This window comes from Podarcis pityusensis (genome assembly GCF_964106645.2).
Source record: "Podarcis pityusensis genome assembly, chromosome: Z".
Lineage (NCBI taxonomy): Eukaryota > Metazoa > Chordata > Lepidosauria > Squamata > Lacertidae > Podarcis > Podarcis pityusensis.
In genome coordinates this window covers 48,361,113-48,384,712 of record NC_138044.1, presented here as the reverse complement: position 1 = coordinate 48,384,712, position 23,600 = coordinate 48,361,113, and the positions used below count along the sequence as shown (strand labels likewise).

The following is a 23,600-nucleotide window of genomic DNA, read 5'->3' as shown; positions in this document are numbered from 1 at the left end:
TCCCTAAAAGAGACGAGGATGGGCAGATCTGCATAGCTTTCAACAACCTGGCATGGCACCCCCAGATATTTTGCTTGGGGCTGATGTGAGTTGTCAAAAACATCTGGTTGGTGGAGCCTGGACTAGGGAAAAAGTGTGCCATGTATGGCAGCCTCCAGCAACTTGGTGCCCTCCAGAGGTTATGGACCACCATGCACATCAACCCCTGGAGGGCGCTAGGTTGGCAAAGTGTGGTTTGCAACTCTGTGTCCTGCAGACTCCATGGATATGTCAATAGATGCTATTAAACTACAGAATCTGATCTTTGAATCATTGATAAGGGAAAGGAACAACGAGGAAATGGAGATTAGTTTAGGGTAGGTGTGCAAGAGAATGTACAGACTTGCTGCCCCAGATGATAAAGAAATGGTGAATAAGGGTAAGGGCGTACAAAAAGATGCATTATCTGATGACAAAGATGATGAGACATTAACAGACCCCTCTCCACCAAGAGTGAGTTTGGGATGTTGTTGGAAAAAATAATATTTTCATAAAACTGTATTTTAGTTATTATGTTTTCTTTTGAGTCTATGGCCTAGCTAAACTGAAAGAGCCTGTACCTGCCTCTTACAGTACAGAACTAGCTGATTTTAGGTACTGTAAGTAGCTAATGTCCGTTACAGAACACTGAAAAGAATAAGCTGTTAGAATCTAAGGTGCACAAAAAAAGAATTAATCTTGTGATTAATCTTGAATTGTTTTGCAGACGGATGAAAGGTGACATTGGAAGACTTTTAACCAACAGGAAAATTAGTTAAAGTCTTAACAGAGAAAGACGCTGAAGAATGGTTAGATGTAATCACATGATATTATGGTGAGGGCTGATCTGAAGAGTCAAATGACTTTGACTGGTCCAGGATGGTGACACTGGGTTGCAACAGCTAAGATTGCTGTGATCCTTTAGTATTGAATAGAAATGATGTGTGCAATCTGGAAGTGTAAAAACAAGAAAAACCCATGGCTTTGGATGTGGTTCTTTGCAGCCTCCTCCTTACTTTTGGGGCTGGCCCTGTTTGCATTTGTACAGTCATACCTCAGGATAAATGTGCTTCAAGTTAAGTATTTTCGGGTTGCGCTCCGCAGCGACCTGGAAGTAACGGAGCACGTTATTTCCAGGTTTCGCCGTGCGCACATGTGCAGACGGTCAAAATGACATCATGCACAGAAGCGGCAAAATGCAACCTGTGCACGCACAGACGCACGGACACGAATTGCTTTCGCTTCAGGATGCGAACGGGGCTCCGGAACGGATCCTGTTCGCATCTCGAGGTACCACTGTATTTTAATAAAGGCCTATCTTCTCACTTGGAGCTTGCATCCTTTTCTTTTAGGTTTCTAGGAGGGATACCTCCAGTCTAGGAACCACTTTTTAAATTTATCCAACAATGTCTCTGTGGAAGTGCCCCAATACGAGACCAGGCCTCTTGAGGCGTGGCCCCCTACCTGTGGAGTGCTCTTCCCAGGGAGAATTGCCGGGTGCCATCTTTGTACAGCTTTTACATGATTCTGCTGGCCAAGGCTTTCAGTTAAGTAAGGGTTACCTCCTGTGGTGTTGCTTGTGTTTCAGTTGGTGGGCAGGACATGGTCTGTATTAGTAGGTTGCTAGATGAACATTTTACCTACCATCAATGTTTTAAACTTAGCATGGCTTTAAACTGTTTTCAGCTGTGCTGTGTTTGATTTCTGTCAAGTTATTTTGAGACATTTGATTGCAAAAAAGCAACTGATAAAAGTAATAAAAAATAATAATATAATAATAAATAAAATCACTATAAAAATTATATACAGTCTGAAGATCGCAGGGGAATCTTATATAAAACACTTAAATAAACTTATATAAAATATAAAGCTCTGTCTACTCCTCCTCCCCAAGAAACAAATATATACATTGCATGTGCACCAGACCAGGACAAATCTACAATGTCCAAAATTTAAAAATAAATTTATAAATATAGATACATTATTTCTTGCCCACCCTTCATCATAATGTCCCAATGTGGATTATACCAACATATTGCACAGTTAGGAAAACAGGTAGAACTATTATAATGATACAACAAGTAAAGACCATTCCAAGTGGAACAGAACAGTTATAGATGAAAGAGGGTTTCACAAAACAAGACACCTTTTCTGTCAAAGGCAAGGGTAGAGAGGGGCATCTCTTATATTGAAATCAGGCTCCATATACCTGCTGTGTATCTTGCAATGATGCCTAGAGAGAAGGATTCAAGTCTAGCTCTCTCTCTGATAATATAAATTTTAGGTACCCAAGTGGCTAAAGGAGTGCCTCTCCTAATACCTCCCATCTTGGGTCCTAGGATCAGAAGGTGAAACCCCAGTGGTGGTGGGTTCAGTGCTGCCTGCTGCCTGTTGACCACAGCAGGTCCTTCTCAGTGGTGGCCCCCCATTGGTGAAATGCCCACCCTGGTAAGGGATGTTTCTCTTCTTTTCCTCCCTTCTGTTAACATTCATAAGGAATTTAAGAACATTTCTCTCCACCCAATCATTTGATGGCTCGAAGAAACTTGAAATTATTAAGTGTGAGGGTGTGCAACTGTTTGTCATTCTTCTTAGATACTGTAATTTTTAAAATGTCCTGTGGTGCATTTGATTTTTTTTATTTGTTTTGTTTTGCTTTTAATTGCCTTGTTTTCTTACTTTGTAGTTTGCTGTCCCCAGCTCCTTGGGGAGGAAGGATGGGACAGAAATTTAGTAAAGAAAGAAAGAAGTCAAATTTTGTCTTCCAGAAAAGGAGCCTGCCCCAAAGATCCTTATCACTCTTGGGAGCTGTGCTGTTCCAAGTGGAAGTCTAGGAACTGATGTGGGACAAACCACACAGCAGTACTCACCAAATTCTAAAGGTGCTAGCCAGAAAAAGAATTACTCTGTGTTGACTTTGATGCTCTGCAGGAAAAAGGCAGAGGAGAGTCATTCAAGAACATGATGACGGCTCTTCATTTTGTGGTTTAGTATCTGGGCATGAACATCTAAGGTCCCTGCTCACTTGAGCATGAAGCAGACAGTGTTGCCAGGTGGAACATCATGTGGGCCCCAGGTGAAAAAACTTTCCTCTCACCTCAGCCCTACCCTCTGAATTACGCACCAGTTTTTTGCTCCTGTCTGAAGCATGCCAACCCAGTAACCATATATAGGGATGTAAATCAAGCACCTACTTTGTTCCAGGCCTGAGCCTCTGGACCTGGCTCGCCAGTCCCGGTTCCTGAAGCATTATTCTGTCCTTTCTGGCTGAGGGTCCACAACCACAGCAAGCCCTGGTCCCACATTTTGGGGGGCAGAGCCTTCATGCTGCCAAGTTCTGGACTGCTGGAGGCTAAGAGGGAGAGAGGGAGGCCCACCATGCACTGGGTGACCCCTGGGTGCTGAGAGTTGAGAGCAATGCCTGCTTAAGCACCCAGCTGATGCACAGCGGGTGCCATTCAACATTCTAAATCCCCACCCAGTAAGTGGCTTGACTAAAGGATTGCTGGCCAGTTCTAAGCATGGGCTTCTATGACCTTGGATCATGTTCGAGGGTTGTCTTTGGCAGGCGGGGCTTCATGTGGAAAACCCCCAGAAGATGTCCCATCTCCCAAGGAAATGGAACAGGAAATGCCCACACCACTAGGATCCTCTCGCTGCCACCTGACTCAGGTTCTGGCTAAATGGCACTCATGGCTCCCACTGGCTGGCTTCTTTGAAAAGCTTCAGCTGCATCTACCTTTATGACACCAGGTTTACCTCATTAGCTACTTCAAAATGAGCAAACAATGAAATTAGAGGGATGCCTCTGAGTAATGATTGGGTGTCCCTTCCTAACCTGTTGTCCTTATGCCCCTTTCATGAGGAAGTAAGATTGTTATTTAATGACACTGAGGGAATTGCTGTTCCTTCTTCCTCTAGTGCTTGACTTGCTAAGATCAACATTATTCTCAGTACAGACTTTCCACAGCAAACTTATTTTGGTTGCTGGGTTTCTGAGCTTTCCATGTTTCCTCCAAACTTTCCATTTTATTCAGCAACATAACAGCATTTTGAAATTTTGCGGTCAGATTCATGGCTTTCCAAAGGTTCTGAGTGTGCTTGGGGGAAAGGTGTTTCCCTGTAGAAAGTTATAGTGCTTGTCATAATCACCAGTCCAACACAAGTCCACTTCACTCTCTTTCAAGGTATGCTATTCCTACCCTCTATTGCACAAGCCCCACTCAAAATGGGGATGCCCCAAATTCTTCATGTCCTGCATTGCACAAAGAGCACTTAGTTCAGGAATGCATCAAATGAAGCCATTCAGAACTCACTCCACCCTTTCATATCTGCCACCAGCTGTAGAGGCAAAATGTACAGGACTAACATTCTTTGGCACTTGTTTGAGTGACAAAGTGAATTTACCTTCTGCAGTGTAACGTGGACTTGTCATGAAGACAAATTGGTCATCTTAATTCCTCTGCACAAACACACCCACACACCAAATCCATGTAATCTTACCTGCAGGAAATGTACAGCACAGCAGTGCCAAGTTCTAAGATTACCACACCTGACTTCCTCGTTTCCCTTGATGGGCACAAGCAGTCCAAACAGAACAAACATTTCAGGCCTCACAAGTCAAAACTTTGAGGCAGCAAAAAGAATACCATAGAATTCAGACTGTGATACAGCAAAATACAATATTAGAAATAAAAACTCAGTTAAAAAAATACAGTGCCTAACACAGCACATTCCAAATGATAAAACAGGCAGAAAAATTACTAGGTGGTCTGCTAAGACCAGCAGCACTTTTCAAGTGGTTCGTGGGGGGAGGGGGGTTTGGAGCCACATTAAAAAAGAGAAAGTGTAGTGGTTAGAGTGTTGGACTGGGACCTGGAAAACCAGGGTTGAAATCTCCACTCAGCCATGAAGCTTACAAGCCTAACCTACCACACAGGGATGTTGTGGGGATTAAAGGAGGAGCAGTAGAACCACCTTGAGTTCCTTGGAGAGAAAACCGGGATATAAATACAGTAGATAAAAAAAGGATCCGCGGTTTATCCTGGACTCCTCTAGATGATGTTTAACTGAGCGTTTGCTGGTAGGGTGTTTCATTGGTCAAACATTTGCCCATTCAATTCTCTGTTACTTGCCTAAATGCAGCAGCCGGCTTCTTTTTGAAAGTGCATTTTTGCACCAGGGTAACAGCACTTTAACCCACCTAAAGAAGGCAAACCTAAATCCTACCACAGAATTAAGCCACATTGGATCAATGGTCTTAAGCCCAGTGATTGTACCTTAAGAGTGGATAGTGGAGCTATCCACTGGGAACTAGAAAATCTTACAAACACAGGATTGCTGAAAGTGTTCTTGAGGACTCTCCATAATTTAGGTCCCAGGTGGTTAACATGCCTCCTGAGGCCCTCAGCCAAAGGGGGCCCATCTAGTCCAGCATCTTGTTCTTCCAGTGGCCAACCAGATGCCCTAATGGGAAGGGCACCCACAGGACTTGAGGGCAACAGCAAGTCTCCCCACTTGGGAGTCCCAGCAACTGATATTCAAAGGCAGATGGCCTCTGACCCTGGAGGGAGAACATGGCTATACTGGCTAGCAGCTGTTGAGATAGCCTGGTCCTCTGTGAAAGCCTTTGAAGCTGGTGGCCATCACTGTCCCTTGGGGCAGCCAATTCCATGTTGTTCTTCAATTCCATGAAGAAGTACAATCCTTAGCATCTCCAGGCAAGGCTGGGAATGTCCCTTGTCTGGAACTGTGGAGAGCTTCTGCTAGATAGAAACCCTGAGCCAACTGCACCCAGAAACACGGGAAGCTGCCCTATACCAAGTCAGATGATTGGTGAATCTAGATCCGTATTGTCTACACTGACCAGCAGCAGTGGCTCTCCAGGATTCCAGGCAGGGGTCTCTCTCAGCCCTACCTGGAGATACTGGGGATTGAACCTCAGATCATTTGCCAGGTCTTCTACCAGGGAACTACTGTTGCTCCATTATGGACCAATGGTCTGACACAGCTGAAGATGGATCCATCTGTTCTTCGAAACCTTTAAGAGTAGATCAGTATGCTTCCTAAAATGATTTGAGCTTCCCAGAGAAGCCTAATCTAATGAAACTGTTCCATCTCACAAATGGAGCTGGATCACCTCCAGAATTCTCAATGCTCTTATTATTGTTTTCCTTTCAGAAACTGTATTTTGTGTACTTCAAGTGACAGCTTGAAAACAAATGAATCACTGAGGCCTGGACCAAACCACTGATGCTTATCTTCTGTGCCCTATGGAGGCTCACTTTGGGCAAACATGTAAATGAGAAACCCCAAATTAGTGTAAATGTGATGTCATTCTTTCTGTTGGTGGCCACCGACTATGAATCAACCTTAATCATGTTTAGAGTAAGGGATTCTTTGGGCTCAAGCACAGCCTCAAGAAACCAGCATTTCCCTAGGTACTGCCACTAGGATTCTGACTTGTTGCAGAGAGGAGGGGGCTCAGTCAGAGAGAGGATGTCTTGTCCAAGGGCTTTCTATAACCTGGCACTGACTGTGCAGGACACCTATGTTTAAAGCTTATTTAGCCCACTATTTTCTCCCAAAGAATCCTGGGAGCTGTAGCTTGTAAAGGATCCTGGGAATTGTAGCTCTGTGGAGGTAAACTATGCTTCCCAAGCTTCTTGGCAGGGAAACCATGTGATTTAAATCATATGGTCATTAAAAAAAGAAACTCTATAGATTTGTATAGAGTATAAGATGTAAACCATAAGTATCACAACCTGGAAGGATAAAAGTACAGAGATGCAGTGCAGCTCCAAAGGGATAATAAAGTGTTAACTCATACAAAGGTTCCCTTTACAAATCATAAAGATGCATAAAAATAAAAGTATTCTCCACCTTGAATTCCATCATTATTGAGAATTAAGGTTCTATGTGGTCTTAAAGGAACAAGACCTTTGCATATCATGGTGCCTATGAGAGCTCATCCGCAGGAGGAGTATTTCTGAATGTGCCAAAGCTGAGCATTCAGGACCATGGAAAACACAAGGTGCTTCAGTGCATGTTACACACAAGGGAACTTCAAGGAAGGCACAAGTGAAGTCACTCCAGGAGGAGACAGTGGAGCCCTCCACATCCTTTGCCCTTGTACTCATGTGCCCAGGAAATGGTTGTTGCTGAAAGGCAACACAGGGAGAGCTGCACTGATGCTTGCGATGCATCCATAGTTATAATTATGCTATAACCATGAGATTATTTTAGAATCTTAGCAGGTTTGTAATCTTAGAAATTGCCTTGGCTGTGACTATTATGAAATGACTCTGCACGTCTGAATTTGCCACTACGCTACTGCTTCTGAGTTAACATCAGACCAGGCTGCTAATCACTTTCAAAATACGTAAGGCAGATGTTGTGTTTTTAGGGTCTTGCTGCTTTGAGTTGGCTTACAGTAGCCAGATGGCATTAGGTGCACTGAAGCACCACAAAACAGTGGGTGGGAATTTTGAATCAAAGACCTCTGGGTTATTTTTATTTTGAAAAAAGAAAGTATATAGGAAAGGGACCAGAGTACTAAAACATGCACGAAAACTTTCAAGCACTCCTGTGATGCCATGTTTCCAAATCAATGGATTCTATGATCCTCTTAGCAGTCATCTGCAGGCTGAGAACAGTTCAGGCCTCCAGCAAAGCATCACTGTTTGCCTGGCACGTGGAAGACTTTTTGTTCCGCAATGGATACTAAGCAGATGAACAGTGAGAGGTAGATGGGCTGTTCGTCTTTCAGGCCAAAAGCTCTGAACCGTGGGCATACACCTCTCAGTGTTAAAACACTGGAACCCATAAATGGCCAGAATTAAAACAGAGAGAGAATTACCGATGAAAGAAGAATGGAGGATGAAATTGATGGACTATGCAGAGTTTGATAAAATAACAGGAAGGATTCAAAACCTGCAGGACCAGAGATTCTCAGAAGACTGGAATAAATTTACGAAGTATCTGAAAAGCAATTGTGATGAACAGATTACGCTAGTAGGATTGCAAGAAGTTTTGTTAGGTGAACTATTTGAAATATTGCAAGAAAGACTATGAGGAGAATTATTAGTTAAAGATAATTAAATGTAATATAGAAATTAAGAAATGCAGAATAAGTGATAGAGAATGGGAAATCATCAGAGGTATTGATGGAAGTCTAGAACATTTTATAAGATGAGAAGTTATGTTGTATGAATGTTGGAATTGATATATTAAAAAATTAATAAAAATGTATATATGTGTGTATATATATATAGATATAGATATAGATATAGATAGATAGATAGATAGATATAGAATTAAAACAGAGAGAGTAGTTAGTTTAGCTGGGAAGTGTCATGTCATGATGGACGTTCATTTGAAAAAAATAATCAAGAGATTAAAAGAAGGAGCTTTTCATATTCACAATGTCATACAACTGGTTGGTTGATGAATGCTGGTATTTTTAGCAGTTGCCTGTGTTTTCTGTGACAGTTGTAAAACTTCTCCCTCTCTCATGGCAGTAGACCTCAAGGTCACACAATGAAACTGACTGAGAGTAGATTCAAGGCAGGCACAGTGAAGTACTTCTGCACATGACACATAATTAATGCTTGGAATTTGCTGCCCCAGGAGTCAGTGGTGGCCACTGGTTTAGATGTCTTTAGTGTGGGAATGTTTTTATGTTTGGTGATGGACCTGTTGCATGGGGCAGTTATAAACAGAGCTGTGTAGCATTATCTTCCACAGAATCAGAATACGTTGCAGCAACAGAAGCCTGCAGAGAGATCGCCTGGCTTGATCAACTCATAAAGGACTTTGGGTTGGTGAGAAAAGGGCCTGTCAGCTTGCTGGAGGACAATCAAAGTTGCCTGAAGCTGACCCAGAGTGAGAAGTTCCTGGCCAGAACAAAACACATTGGGGTTAAATACCACTACATACGCCAGATGATCCAGGATGGACTTGTGGAGCTATCCTACTGCAGCACCCAAGAGATGACTGCTGACACCCTGACGAAACCCCTACCAAGAGAGAGTTTCCAGAATCTACGTGTCAAGCTGGGACTCTGGGTGGTTGAATAAAGTTGTTTATGTTTTGTGTATGTTGTATTGCCTGAGAAGGGGTATGTGGGATGTAAACACAGGAGCAGTCAATGATAACATTCCTAGAGTGTACATGTTAGAACATGGGGAGGGATGTCTGTCTAGCAAGCAGGTAAACTTCCTGGGGACGGACTTCCTCCGCATGTAACCATAGGTGGGTGTGGCCTCACCTGTGCAGGTAATGACAAAAGCACAGAGCAGGCAGCCATCTCTCTCTTTCTGCCATTTTCCTTCGATGAGGAAACATCTAAGGATGCTCTCTTGGCTCCCAGCCAAGAGAGGAAATAAGGTCTATCTTGCTACAAGATAGATTCTGAATGTATGTAACCTTTTTAAGCTGTCTGCCTTCTGGGATCATATTGTGAACAGAACGTGAGTAAACTCTTTTATACTTTTATAAAGACTGTGTTGTGTCTTGTATTTTAAGAGGGAACAAAAGGGGAAATTACCAGAGTAATTATTATAGAGGTTCTAGTGAACCTGTGCAAGCGTTACTGTTGCGAACTTAAAGGGGAATGTCTATAAACATTTTGGGAACTTGTTAGCACAAGTTGGATTAGGATATAATCTCACAATATATCCTCTCCTGCACCCCAGAACATTCCCACATTTAGAAGGGGACTGGACACAATTGTGGAGGAAGATAGGTTATTAGCTATTAGCCAAGGTGCTGCATAAAGCCTCTGTGTTCAGGGAGGTCTGCCTCTGAATGCCAGTTGCTAGGTACAGTACTAAAAACAGGGGAAGTCCTGCTTGTGGACTTCCCAGAGGCATCTGGTTGACCGCTGTGGGAACAGCTTGCTATAGAATTGTATGGTCTATTATTCATACAAAGATTTATTTCCCATGTTTCTTGAGTTTAGGTACCACCCAGCGTGGCTAAAAAAAGTTAAAAGGGGCAATATTATCCCACAGATGTTCTTCCCTTAGAAGAACAATACAGTGGTACCTCGGGTTAAGAACTTAATTCGTTCTGGAGGTCTGTTCTTAACCTGAAACTGTTCTTAACCTGAAGCACCACTTTAGCTAATGGGGCCTCCTGCTGCCACCGTGCCACTGCTGTGAGATTTCTGTTCTCATCCTGAAGCAAAGTTCTTAACCCGAGGTACTATTTCTTGGTTAGCAGAGTCTGTAATCTGAAGTGTCTGTAACCTGAGATACCACTGTACGATAATTCTCAGGTCAGTCATAAAGTTAGAATCTATGCACAGAGGTGAGGACAATGTTGGAATAGGGAATAAGCCTCATGTTTCCTATGAGGGCATTCTAGGAAGCAGGCAGAATTCCAAGCAGTGAAACTCCCATTCTCAAACAACTTGTGCAATGTGCACAAAGATTTGCATTATTGGAAAGTTTTTGTGAACCATGTTGTAAGCCCAGAAACTCTAAAGAATGTGGATTGGATTAAAGGTTAGGGCACTGCCAGGGCTGGTGATGAATAAGCTGCACCTTGGCTGATCAAAGGATACCACATGGAGGAAGCTCAATATTCATAGACAGATTTATCTAGCATAGCTTCCTATTTGCCTGAGATGCTATTTATATTTTTTGCACACAGGAGATTTTGACACAAGGAAGCCTTCAAACGTGAAGTTCCCCATCAGTGTGCTCTTAAGTGACAGAACCTCAGGAGATTTCTGCACTCGGTATGTATGTGTGTGAGCGAGCAGTGGCAGATCATGGGGTCTCAAATTTCAGTGACACCCTGTGCAGTGCCAAACTTCGCATCCTGATTCCTGCGCTCAATTCCAAATAATAGTTGTGGAGACCCTGCAGCTCTGTGCACAGTGCAACCAAACTGATTGGCTCCCCAAAATCCACCTCTGGAGATATTTCTCCAAGTCCACTCACCTTCTTAGGTGGGGGCTGTTGCGGGCTGTCATGATTCTGGCAGCAGAGGCCCTGCTTCCTGGGACACTTCCCAGGCAGGAAAGGACATCCCTGGACTCAGCTTGCTACCTGGGAACTGGATTCATCCTGCTCACACAATTGGCCAATCGAGATCAGGCTTGGGGTGGTCCACTCCTGGGGGGTGGACCCAACAAGGCCTGTTGGCTTTTCTCAAGTCCCCTCCTAGGGGATTTATATGGGGCCTTTGGCTGGCCTTGGCAGCCACTCCTTTGCTGGATCACCCTCCCTATTTTTCTGTTGTGTGTTGCACTGAATGGCCTTGCCAGGGATATTGGCCATCACCATATTTGGCAGCAGGTTGGAATTTTCCCATTTGGCTAATTGGCTGCTGCCATCTGGTTTTCTCCATCCTTGTAGGCATTGTCACTACTTTGGCAGTTTAGGCATTGGGTAGGCGTAGTCTTGGACCAAGCGGAAGTTGTAGCCTCTGCTTGCCCCTCCAGAAAATGAGGTATCCCATTAAAAGGATCCAGCAGTGATGCTTCTGTCTGGATGCCCAGGCATGGGCTAGGTCCACAGCATTTCCTAAGTGCAATCCAGAGGGGCAGCTACTTCCTGATGTAGGTCAAGAACTCCCTCCTGGTGACCCCATATTAAGTACTTGCAGCAGGTGGGCTGGAAGAAGTGTGGTCTACCCAATGCCTATGCCAAACCTCTTACAGCTGTAGTCGATAAAGTTGTAGCCTGATTTGACCTAGACGCGCTGACTTAGGCCTCAGATGATGCTTGATGATTGGGTTATGGCAGGGGTGGGGCGGTGAAGTTGGGGTGCACATCCGCAGCTGCAGCAGGCCCCAACAAAGGCCCCGTGGTGAAGACAGAGGCCCAATCCAGTTGCCACTGCAGGGCCGGAGAGCTGGAGGTGTGGCAGCGGGAGGAGGCCGGGCACCCACAGTGAAAATTTTGTGGGTGCCCAGGCCCCCCTGCAGATGGCACCAGTGATTTGATGAAAAATGGAACTTGTCGGTTCTTATTATTTACTGTTTAAGATGTTCCATCAGATAGGGATGCCTGGGAACGCAAGGGACGTTCAAGGGTGCAACGCTCACATGACATAATTTAAGAGGTTCCTCCTTTACCTGCCATAGGCCAACAAAAATGGCACAAAATAGGGTGAAAGCTTTCAAGTTCACCCAAATAATTTTATTATTTGTACCCAACCCAGCTGACTGGGTTGCCCCAGCCACTCTGGGCAGCTTCCAACAAATTATAAAAGCACAGCGAGACATCAAACATTACAAGCTTCCCTATACAGTTATGCCTTGGGTTGAAAGTGCTTCGGGTTGAGCGTGTTCAAGTTGCGCTCCGCGGGAATCCAGAAGTAACGGAGCGCGTTACTTCCGGGTTTTGCCACTCACACATGCGCAAACGCTCGAAATGATGTCATGTGCATGCGCGAAAGAGCCAAAACGTGACACACGCATGCGCAGACGCACCATTGCATCTTACGTTGTGTTCAGGATGCGAACGGGGCTCCAGAATGGATCCTGTTCACATCCCAAGGTACTACTGTATAGTACTAACAATGCAGTTCTTCTGGTACCAATGTTATATTGTCCTGGTGGTTGCTCCTTGTCACCAGTCTAGCTGACGCATTCTGGACCAGTGATAGTTTGTGAGTCACCTTCAAAGGTAGCCCCACGTAAAGCACATGGCAGTAGTCCAAGTGGGAGATAACCAGAGCATGCACAACTCATGCAAGACAGTCTGCGGGCAGGTAGGGTCTCATTCTGCATACCAGATGAAGCTGGTAAACAGCTGCCCTGGACGTAGAATTGACCTACACCTCCATGGGCAGCTGTGAGTCCAAAATGACTCCCAGGACTCCTGGTTCTTCAGGGGCACAGTTACCCCATTCACAACCAGGGAGTCCTCCACACCCACCCGCCTCCTGTCCCCCCAAAACAGTATTTCTGTCTTGTCAGGATTCAACCTCAATCTGTTAGCTGCCATCTATCCTCTAATTGTCATTAGAAGTAAAATACAAGCTATAACAATATATCAAAATGGGTGGATGTTATAAGCATATTGTACAGCCCTTGTGTTTGTCAAGAGTGGCAGCAAATACCCAATAAATAAAAGTGTCTCCAATTGGTTTTTTTTGGGGGGGGGCAGGGAGAAGCAGTACCAGTCTGGAGGTGAACTGAACAGGTTTTTTTTGAGGGACGCGGGTGGCGCTGTGGGTTAAACCACAGAGCCTAGGACTTGCTGATTAGAAGGTCGGCGGTTCGAATCCCCGCGACGGGGTGAGCTCCCGTTGCTCGGTCCCTGCTCCTGCCAACCTAGCAGTTCGAAAGCACGTCAAAGTGCAAGTAGGTACTGCTCCGGCGGGAAAGTAAACGGCGTTTCCGTGCACCGCTCTGGTTCGCCAGAAGCGGCTTAGTCATACTGGCCACATAACCTGGAAGCTGTACACCGGCTCCCTCGAGAGAGATGAGCGCCGCAACCCCAGAGTCGGTCACGACTGGACCTAATGGTCAGGGGTCCCTTTACCTTTATTTAGAACAGGTTCTTTAATAATTTTATAGACATTCAAAAGCTCGAGACCAGGAACTTTTACTAGTGGACGCTCCCACCATAAGTGGAAGTATGTACCACAGGACCCACATCCCCCAACTCTTCTCAAGATAATACATGAAAGGTGTATTGGGGTACAGTACCACTTGCCTTATTGACTGCCCACCCTACTGCTGTCCCCGTCAGCTCACCGACTGAGTGAGACTCCCTGCCACCCTCTCCTCCCTGAGGAAGGACCAAGGGCAGTGGAAGTGTATGAAGCCCTGCTCTGCATACTCTCTCTGTCCAGTGCCAACCCCTGCCTGCTTGCTTTCCTGCCTGAAGCTGGGACAAGCAACAACTCTGGATGTCAGCTGCCTTCTCCTACTTAGTCCCAATTCTGCCCTTGTAGAACTGAGCAGGGAGAATGATGGGGACAAAACTAGAATGAGACACTCAGTCTGTCCATGGCTCTGGCACCACCTGCTGTTGGTCTTCCAGCCTTGCCAGGCACCATGGGCCAAGGGATCCTTCTTCAGAGTGAGGCATCGGGTGAGGTGGCTGAGGGAGCGCCTACACTGCTGCAGTTTGCCATGGTGGTGTTAGCGAGACAATTTTCCTGTTGCATACACTGGTGAAAGGTGATATTGCGGACCTGAACTCTGCTGATCAAATAACTGATAGTGCAGGTAAATAGTCCAGCAAACTTAGCACATCTTCTCCAATGGATGCCTGTTGCTCATGCCCCTTTCATCGCTGCCTTGTTAGAAACTATCCTCTGGTCCCCCATATGTCTGTCATTCATTAAAATGCCTGCGCTTCCCATGACAAGGCACTAGCCCTTCCTGGGCATTCCTGGGTGGAGAGCTGCTGTACCCCAGACCCCAAAAGAAAATCCATCAGGCAATACTAAAAATGAATTCTGTTTTAAATGCAGTTTTTTTAGATATATTTGCACAGAAGAGCAGCCAGAAATGTTAAAAGTGCCTTGTTAGGAATACAATTGGGTTTCTAGCTGTTTTTGGACTACAATTCCCATCATCCCTTACTGCTGCTAGCTGGGGGTGATGAGAGTTGTAGTTCAGAAAGAGCTGGAGACCCAAGTGTGAGACCTGCTCTAGTGAAAGGCAATGATATGGACATGAACTGTTCTGATTAAATTGTAGATTGGATCTTTCATAGCTCCGATAAGAGTGAAGTTCAGGGAGCAAACAGCCCTCCTACTCCCATGACATCGCTCCCCCTGCCTTGCTGAACTTGTGTGTGTTTACTCCCTTGTAGCCAGGGGATCTGCTGTTGTTCATGCTCATGCTGCTATCTTTGCTGCCTTGTCAGAAGCTGCCCACTGGTGTCCCTCAACCCCAGCCACCCCCGTAGATGCATCAATCACTATAAGGCTTGGACTTTCCATGGTGATGCACAAGCCATTCCTTGCCACTGGTGGAGAGCCTGCCCAGACCCCAATATGTCTCTTTGGTGCTCTGCCACTTCTTGTGCCAAAGAGTCCCCATTTTTCCACTGGGCACATGGGCAAGAGGGGAAGTAGGCATACAAATCCTTAAGGTTGGGTTTGCTGTGAAGTCCACAGGATCTAAGCCAGGAAACCTTGGTTCATTGTGGGGATTTGTTTCTCTGCACACATGTAACTCGTTAGGAAATTAATTTTGGAAATGCATGGTTTGCGATGTACTGGATTTTCCCAAAAGGGCAGTCAAAAAAGTGAAAAATATTGTGATGCTTTAAGCCAACCAGCTAAAATGTGAATTTAAAAAGGAGAAATGGCTTTGTGGTCATCCCTCTGTCTCAAGAGACCATGGCGTGTCCCTTGGGGGCTGAAGCCAAACCGCTGGGCTAGCAGCAGTGAAGTGACGTCCCCAGGGCATAAGCCTGGGCAGTGTGTCTGGTGGTCTTGGGCTGTCCAGACGACAGGACCCCCCTCTCCGCCTCGCTGATGGGGTCCAGAGGAAAGCAGAGCAATGCATTAGGCACCAGCGTGGCTGCAGGAGTTGTAGGAAGGAGGCAACAAGGTGACAGCCAACTGCCTTATGGACTCCACTCCGCATTGTGTAGGGTTTACTCCTTGGCCTTTCCTTCTTCTGAAGATATCCTACAAGACAGAGGAGGTTTAGGATCAGAGTTTTCCTTTTCCCAGATGGGCTCCCTTCCCAGGTGGACAAACCCCACCTGCCCCTCAATTCCCACTCCAGCACATGCAGGAACCGCCTCCTTAACCGTTGGACCCACTATTGGTCCCATCTGCTCCATCCTCCGGAGCCTGTCTTTGCATGCAGGTGAAGTCCCTAACTCACCGAGGGTTTGAGACCCATTGGCTACCCTCCCCTGGTTTAGCCAGCCAGTCGAAGCTGTTCCTGGCGTGTGGCCTCTTTCACGTGCTGACAGCTTCTAGGACCAATTTACATTGAACTGGATGAAAGTAGACACAGAAGCATTTGGAACACACCCACAACCACATTGCTTTTCTATATTTGCTGTAAGTCCCATGCAGAGCTTCGGGTGACAGGCAACTAATAAATGAAATGATTATACTTCCTTCTACCATGATACCTGTCACTTCTATGCTGTCCAGCGCTCCGTGTCACAAAAGCCGCTGTTGGAATCTGCAATAGGAATACACTGACATATAAACCAAGAATGGCTGTTAACTGCGGTGAGTGAGAACATTTATTTGACATTTAAATGAGAAACTGTACTTTGTTAAAATTGTTCCACGAGGCTTTGTTCACACTATAACTGCAAAGCACATTCAAAGTACATTCCTTGCCCCCGAGAATTCTGGGAATTGTAGTTCACTAGGATTCCCAGCAGCCCTTAACAAACCACAGTGCCCAGAACTTGAGGAGGGGGGGAATGTACCTTGAAAGTACTGTACTCAGAAGCATAAGGCAGAACCCCAACTCACGAGCTACAGGTATTGGGATATTCTCTGATGAGAATTTCTCTCTTCTGCGGGTTCTTTGATGTGAAAAAAGGAGTACACTTCCTTCCACGTTCCAAGCATCTGCTGTGTGAATTCTCTTATTTCCTTTGATTTAGCAAACAAGCTCCGGAAATTTCTATGGTACCTCCTCTTTGTGACCCAGCTGATGTATTCCAAGACTTAAGGGAGACACAAAAGACTTTTGACTTTTGGAGCATATAAGCAGTGAAGGTGAAGGAGAGGCAGCGCCATCTTCCGCCTGCGCTCTCTCCTCTCCCAGGCTCTGCCTCCTTGGGGATAACTTGGAACCTTAAAGAGCTAGCAGCCCTCTAGCCTGTTGTAGGCACTCCTTCTCCTGCCTGGACTGGTGGTTCCACAGGCTCAGGGGAAGCTACTTGCCAGGGTCCTGCCTCTGACCTACGGGATCAGGTGATACAGGAGCTTCTTCTGAGGGCTCCGAACCTGGTCTGGATCCTTGGCTGGAGACTACAGCCCCTGAGTCCAGATTGCCACTGGGCTTTAAGATCAGGACAGTGCAGGTGACAAAGATAGGGATGCTGTATCTTGGCAAAAATGGTAGGGGGTGGATGAAAATTGAGGGTGGTGCCAAGTGGTAATTACCCAGAGCCCTGAGGCCTTTCTTTTAGGGATAATAGGGTCCCCAAAAATGATTAACTTACCTTTGCAACAACAGCAGCTAGAATTTTGTACACTCAGAACTGGAAATAAGAGAAAACGCAGACGAAAGAAGAATGGATTTTAAAGCTAATGGACTATGCGGAACTGGTGAAACCTAACTGCAAAAATAAGAAATCAACATGGCAGACTATTTGTGGAAGAATGCAAGCCCTTTCTGGAATACATTAATAATAAAATAATAATAATAATAATAATAATAATAATAATAATAATAATAATAAAAAAAAAATAAAAAAAAAAATTATACCCCGCCCATCTGGCTGGGTTTCCCCAGCCACTCTAGGTGGCTTCCAACTGAATATTAAAAACAATATAGTGTCAGACATTAAAAACTTCCCTAAACAGGGCCGCCTTCAGTTGTCTTTTAAAAGTAAAATAGTTGTTTATTGCCTTGACATCTGGTGGGAGGGCATTCCACAGGGCAGGTGCCACTACTGAGAAGGCCCTTTGCCTGCTTCCCTGTAACCTCACTTCTCACAGCGAGGGAACCGCCAGAAGGCCCTCAGCACTGGACCTCAGTGTCCGGGCTGGGTGATGGGGGTGGAGACGCTCCTTCAGGTATACAGGACATAGCTGTCAACATTTTTCTTTTTTTAAGGGAAATTCCCTTATTCCAAATAGCATTCCGCACAAGAAAAGGGAAAAGTTGACAGCGATGATACAGGATTGAGGCCGTTTAGGGCTTTAAAGGTCAGCAACAACACTTTGAATTGTGCTTGGAAATGTACTGGGAGCCAATGAATATCTTTCAGGACCGATGTTATATAGTCTCGGCAGCCACTCCCAGTTACCAATCTAGCTGCCGCATTCTGGATTAATTGCAGTTTCCGAGTCACCTTCAAAGGTAGCCCCATGTAGAGCACATTGCAGTAGTCCAAGCGGGAGATAACTAGAGCATGCACCACTCTGGCAAGACAGTCTGCGGGCAGGTAGGGTCTCAGCCTGTGTAGCAGATGGAGCTGATAAACAGCTGCCCTGGACACAGATTTGATCTGCGCCTCCATGGACAGCTGTGAGTCCAAAATGACTCCCAGGCTGCGCACCTGGTCCTTCAGGGGCACAGTTACCCCATTCAGGACCAGGGAGTCCACACCAGCCTGCCCCCTGTCCCCCAACAGTACTTCTGTCTTGTCAGGATTCAACCTTAATCCGTTAGCAGCCATCCATCCTCCAACCGCCTTCAGACAGTCACACAGGACCTTCACCGCCTTCACTGGTTCTGATTTGAATGAGAGATAGAGCTGGATATCATCCGCATACTGATGAACACCCAGCCCAAACCCCTTGATGATCTCTCCCAGCGGCTGCATGTAGATGTTAAAAAGTATGGGGGAGAGGACGGAACCTCACCCACAGGTGAGGTGCCTCATCCCCCCACCACCACCACTTTCTAGACACGGCCCAGGAGAAAGGAACGGAACCACCGTATAACAGTGCCCCCAGCTCCCAGCCCCTCAAGTCGGTCCACAAGGATGTTAAGGTGTCAAAAGCCTCTGAGAGATCCAGCAGAACTAGGAAACAGCTCTCACCTTTGTCCCTAGCCCGCCAGAGATCATTGACCAGCAAGACCAAGGCAGTTTCAGTCCCGTGGTGAGGCCTGAATCCCGATTGGAAGGGATCCAAATGGTCCGCTGCTTCCAGGCGTGCCTGGACTTGTTCAGCAACCACTCGCTCAATCACCTTGTTCAAGAATGGAAGATTTGAGACTGGGTGATAGTTGGCCATATTGGCCGGGTCTAAAGATGTTTTTTTAAGAAGCGGTTTAATGACCGCCTCTTTCAGTGGGCCTGGGAAGGCTCCCTCACAGAGGGAAGCATTCACCATCCCACGAAGCCCATCGCCCAGCCCTTCCCAGCTTGCTTTTATCAGCCAGGATGGACAAGGATACAGAAGACAGGTGGCTGGTTTCACTCGTCCAAGCAGCCTGTCCACTTATCATTATTATCATTATCATCATCATCCCACTTTTTTCCCTAACAGAAACTGAAGGTGGTTTTCAGAGTAAATCTGGATTATTTTGAAAGTTGCAGCTAGTTTTGCATTAAATGTTGAGTGCTTGACAGAACTGACCACATTATTTCACCACTTTCTGCTATATGCTTTACATATTTTTAGAACAAAAATGCAACCGATGAAAGTGTAAGAAAGTCACTTTAAATCCACCAAGGTCAGAGTAGTTATGCTCAAGACATTCACTGATAATTTACTAGTAACTGCTTTTCTACATAAAAATGCAACCATAATTTTAAGTGATAGACATTAGGCCAGTAGAAAAAGATTAAAATAAACTACATCTCTGTTAAAAGAACATGCAGAGAATATAGCTCACATTTGTTCCAAACAAGCTGCTTGAAATTATCAAAGGTTTTTGTTTCTGGCAATGATCTTTTTGGCAATGATATCATAATCAGTTGAAACTGTATGCAGGATTTAAAATGATAATATTTGAAATAGAATATTTGAATAGAACTTAGCTGAAACGTTTATCAGAATGCAGTATGTAAAAGGGACGGGATTAAGAGCAGCAGGGAGGGAAAGGCGGGAAGCCAAAGTTTAAAGAGAAATGTACGTATAGCAAATTTGAAAGCTGGAATTTATATGTAAAGAAAAGAAGAAATGGAGGTTGGTGTTTGGTGGCCCATTGAGTCCAGCATCCTGTTCTCACTGCGGCCAACTAAGTGCCTGTGAGAAACCAGGGCTAGGGTTGGAACCTGCATTGGGAGAAGGTTTGGAGATGCTCAGATGGCTCAGAGTCCTGTTGTGGGGCAGATGGCGGCTGCTATGCCCACAGAAGGAAGCCTCGCTCTTACTCAGCTTGATTTGCCAGCAAGACATGCAAAGGGTTGCAGGCAACAGTGGCATCAACTTCCTGCTGTGGCAGGGCAGCCCTGTGCCTCAGAACAAGGGAAGAGCCTTTAAGGAAGATTGGAAAACGTTTGTAGAATCATTGGAAACTGATGAAAATGTTAGCAGGGTTAGAATAAATCCAGCAGTTTAAATTAAGTGAAGATATAATGGGGGAAATTATTATTATTTAATTAGCATATGCAGTCGTAACGGAAAACTAAAATGAACCATGGAATGGGGGGGGGGGGAGGGAAGTTGATGACTATTGTATGGTAATATTAATTTGAATGTGAACCTATGTAATGTAAAATTACAAATACGTGTGTTTTTTTTAAAGAACACAGGAAGAGCCATGCAGCTGGGTCATGCCAGTGGCCCATGCGTTCAGCCTCTTGTCCTCTCAGTGGCTGATCAGGCACCCAGAGGGCAGAAGACCCCAGGCAGTATTCCAGCACAAGAGACCCCTCCTCCCCTGTGGTTTCCAGCAACTGGTATTCAGAAGGCCTCCAACTGGGGAGGCAGAGCATAGCCATTGTGGCCAGGAGCCATTGAAAGCCCTCTCTGCAATGGCTGTCTACTGAATCCTCTTTGGAAGCCATCCAAGTTGGTGGCCGTCACTGTTTCCTGGGGGGGGGGGGAGTCCCAGAGTTGAACTCTGTGCTGTGTGAAGAAGGGCTGGATCTTCCCACGTTCAGCTTCCCAGCTCTAGTGTTGGGAGAGAGGGACCAAACCTTCCTCTGACTGCCAGCACAGTCTGCTGATGCAATAAATACTCAGAAAGATAGGGAGGAAAAGTTCAAAATGCACTTCAAAGAGTGGTTGCTTCAACTCTTTTGCAGGAGAAGTGACCTGTTCCAGGTGGTGGGGGGGAGAGATGGCTAAGTGGAGTCCTTCATATGGTGAGGTTGGCTGAAAACTTGGCCTTGTTTACTAAACTTAGCTTTCCAAATCATGCAACTTAAAAGCAATACAAAAAGACCTTTTGACTTGTTCAGGTCTTGATCAGTTTGCTATCAGTAGTTTGAAGGAGGCATGGCAGCTGGGAGTCTGGGAAATTATTCAGTGCCAGTGTTTTGCTGTTTCCTGTGTAAAAGAAAAAGAAGACGAAGAAGATAAGAAGCGGTTTTATACATTCCTAGTTTCTTTGAAAACCCAAAACAATGCAATGCCTGGGACAAAGACAATTTAGGAGCTTAGTAAACTATTTCTGCACAGTGTGGGAACTCTCAGAATCAGAACAGTAGAGTTGGAAGGGACTCTGAGGCTCATCAAGTCCAACCCCCTGCAATGCAGGAAGAAATGGGCGCCCTGTTAATACTGGAATCCTTGCCACCTTCCAGCCAACTATTGGAGATTCCATAGCTCTTGATTCCCTGCATTAAACAGGGTCATTTATTTATTGCTTGTCTGATTTACCGTATTTTTTGTCCCATAGGACGCACCTCGTTTTTTGGGGGGGGCGGCTCCCTGTGCTTTCGGGCTGCAGGCTGCCGCCCCAAGCCTCGCGTGCCCGGCGGGACCTCCCGCCGGGCTCGCAAGGCTTGCGGACACCCGCCCGAAGCAGGGGCGCCCTCCAGAGGGCTCCCCATGCTTCGGGCTGCAGGCTGCTGCCCGCAAGCCTTGTGAGCCCGCGGGAACTCCCGCCGGGCTTGCAAGGCTTGTGGATAGCTTCCTGAAGCCTGGAGAGCGAGAGGGGTCGGTGCGCACCGATGCCTCTCGCTCTCCAGGCTTCAGCGAAAGCCTGCATTCGCCCCATAGGACGCACACACGTTTCCCCTTCATTTTTGCAGGGGAAAAGGTGCGTCCTATGGGGCAAAAAATACGGTATATGCCACATTTTGGGCTGCAATTGGCCCAAAAGAGCATGGGAAGAACCTGCCAGTAGCCCATCCAGTCCAGCTTCCTGCTCTCACGGTGGCCCCCCAGATGCCTGTGAGAAGCCAGCAAGCCGCGCCCATGTGCAAGAGCTCTCTCCTTTCCTCTGGTTTCCATCATCTGCTGTTTGGAAGCACTGCTGCTTCTGGTCATGGAAGCAGAGCATACATAACCACCCTGGCTAGTAGCCATTGGTAGTCTTAGCCTCCATGAGTTTATGCAGTCCTTTTTTAAAGCCATATTCACATAATGCAATAGTGATGCTGTTAATAATGATTCAATTAAAACCATCTGATCACGGGCTCCCTTCCACACAATATAGGAGCTTAGTCTTTAGTGGGGGGTCCCTGACTTTTGGAATTCCCTCTCCTTAAAATAATAGACAGGCACTGTGTCTGTCGTCTTTTCAACACCTGCTGAAGACCCCTTTCTTCCAGTAAGCCCTTGAAGTAGATATCTATTCTAGCCTGCATATGTTGGAACTGATTATAAGTATTTAAATCCAGGTGGGGAAAACCTGTACCTCCTCCGGATGTTGCTGAACTACAACTCCCATTATCCCTGACCATTGGCTTTGCTGGCAGGGGCTGATGGGAGTTAGAGTCCAGTAACATCTGGAGGGCCTCAAGTTTTTTCTTCTGTGTTTTTATTCTTTTATTGCCTGTGTGATTGCTGCCCCTGGCTCCTTTGGAAGGAATGGCAGGTATGAAATTAGTACTGGTATTACTGTTTCTGCAGAACCTTCTTCAGCCTGCCTTCTCCATCTTAGAGATGAAGCAATCTTGGTAATATTGCCACAGCCCACCAATCAGGGACTTGTTCAGGCAACAACGGCCATGCACAACTGTAGACAAACACATTATGACAATGACCAGAGCAGTCCCCTACAATACCCTCTGCTTCTCCGCATGCCCAAGTGTGGAGAAACCCCAATGCAGCCCCCCCAAACCTCTCTCAGCCCCTCCTTACTCTCTGGAGACTACATAACTTTCTTGCGTGTTTTTCCCTAGATGGAATGTGTCCTTGAAGTGTGCCTGGATGAAAAATAGTGATGCAGACTCCTCTGACTCTTGAAAGGCTGGAAGGCAAGGACCACACACCTTCCTCTGACTGCTTTCACAATAAATAAAATACTTTTTATTCTGCCTGCTCAGTTCCTGCATGCACTTCCTAAGCCTAGCCTAAAGAAGCTCACAACCAAGTCTGGGGCAAAAGAGCACCTCCACTCCTGCGGCTTCCAGCAACAGGTCCTTGGACTTCTTCCTGCGCCACGCTCTGGTCATTTTTGAGCTGCAGCTTGTAGCTCTTGGGTGCTCAACATAAACACAAGTGGTGCCAGAAGTGGGGAATCCATAGGTGGCAACCATCTCCACCCAGAGGAACATCAGAAGATCCTTTATTACCAGGTCAGATGAGGTGCCCATCCAGGCCAGCACTGTCTACACCAGTCTATGTCTAAACATTTGCCCTGGCCAATGTCTTGCAACCTCCTTCATCCCAGTTCCTGTGGAAGATCTCTCATGAGATCCTCAGCAGTGAACATCCAAAGAGTCTTCTGGATCAGGCCAGTAGCCCATTCAGTCAGCATTCAGTCCAGCATCCTGTTCTCACAGTGGCCAACCCACAAGCAGGATTCGCACACAAGACCACTATCTCCTCCTGTGGTTTCCAGCAACTGGGATGCAGAGGCACCACTGCCTCCAACAATGGAGGCAGAG

The 23,600-nt window shown here is 46.0% G+C and overlaps 1 protein-coding gene and 1 long non-coding RNA gene across 3 annotated transcripts in view; one reads left to right on the top strand and one right to left on the bottom strand.

The window, feature by feature from the left end:
* SLC6A14 (solute carrier family 6 member 14) overlaps window positions 1-3,777 on the bottom strand; it is a 53,258-nt gene extending 49,481 nt beyond the window's left edge. Inside the window, exon 1 of the mRNA XM_080990358.1 lies at window positions 3,213-3,777. Coding sequence (XP_080846484.1) covers window positions 3,213-3,398 — 186 coding nt within the window. The 5' untranslated portion in view covers window positions 3,399-3,777. The remainder of the gene's footprint in view (window positions 1-3,212) is intronic.
* Window positions 1,912-23,029, top strand: LOC308468319. 2 transcript variants are annotated; one of them, XR_013981563.1, is made up of 3 exons: window positions 1,912-2,900; window positions 10,675-10,762; window positions 22,893-23,029. It is a non-coding gene; the product is annotated as an uncharacterized lncRNA (long non-coding RNA). The 2 variants fall into 2 exon arrangements; XR_013981564.1 differs by lacking the exon at window positions 1,912-2,900 and adding an exon at window positions 2,950-3,094.
* The last annotated feature ends 571 nt before the right edge of the window (window positions 23,030-23,600 follow it).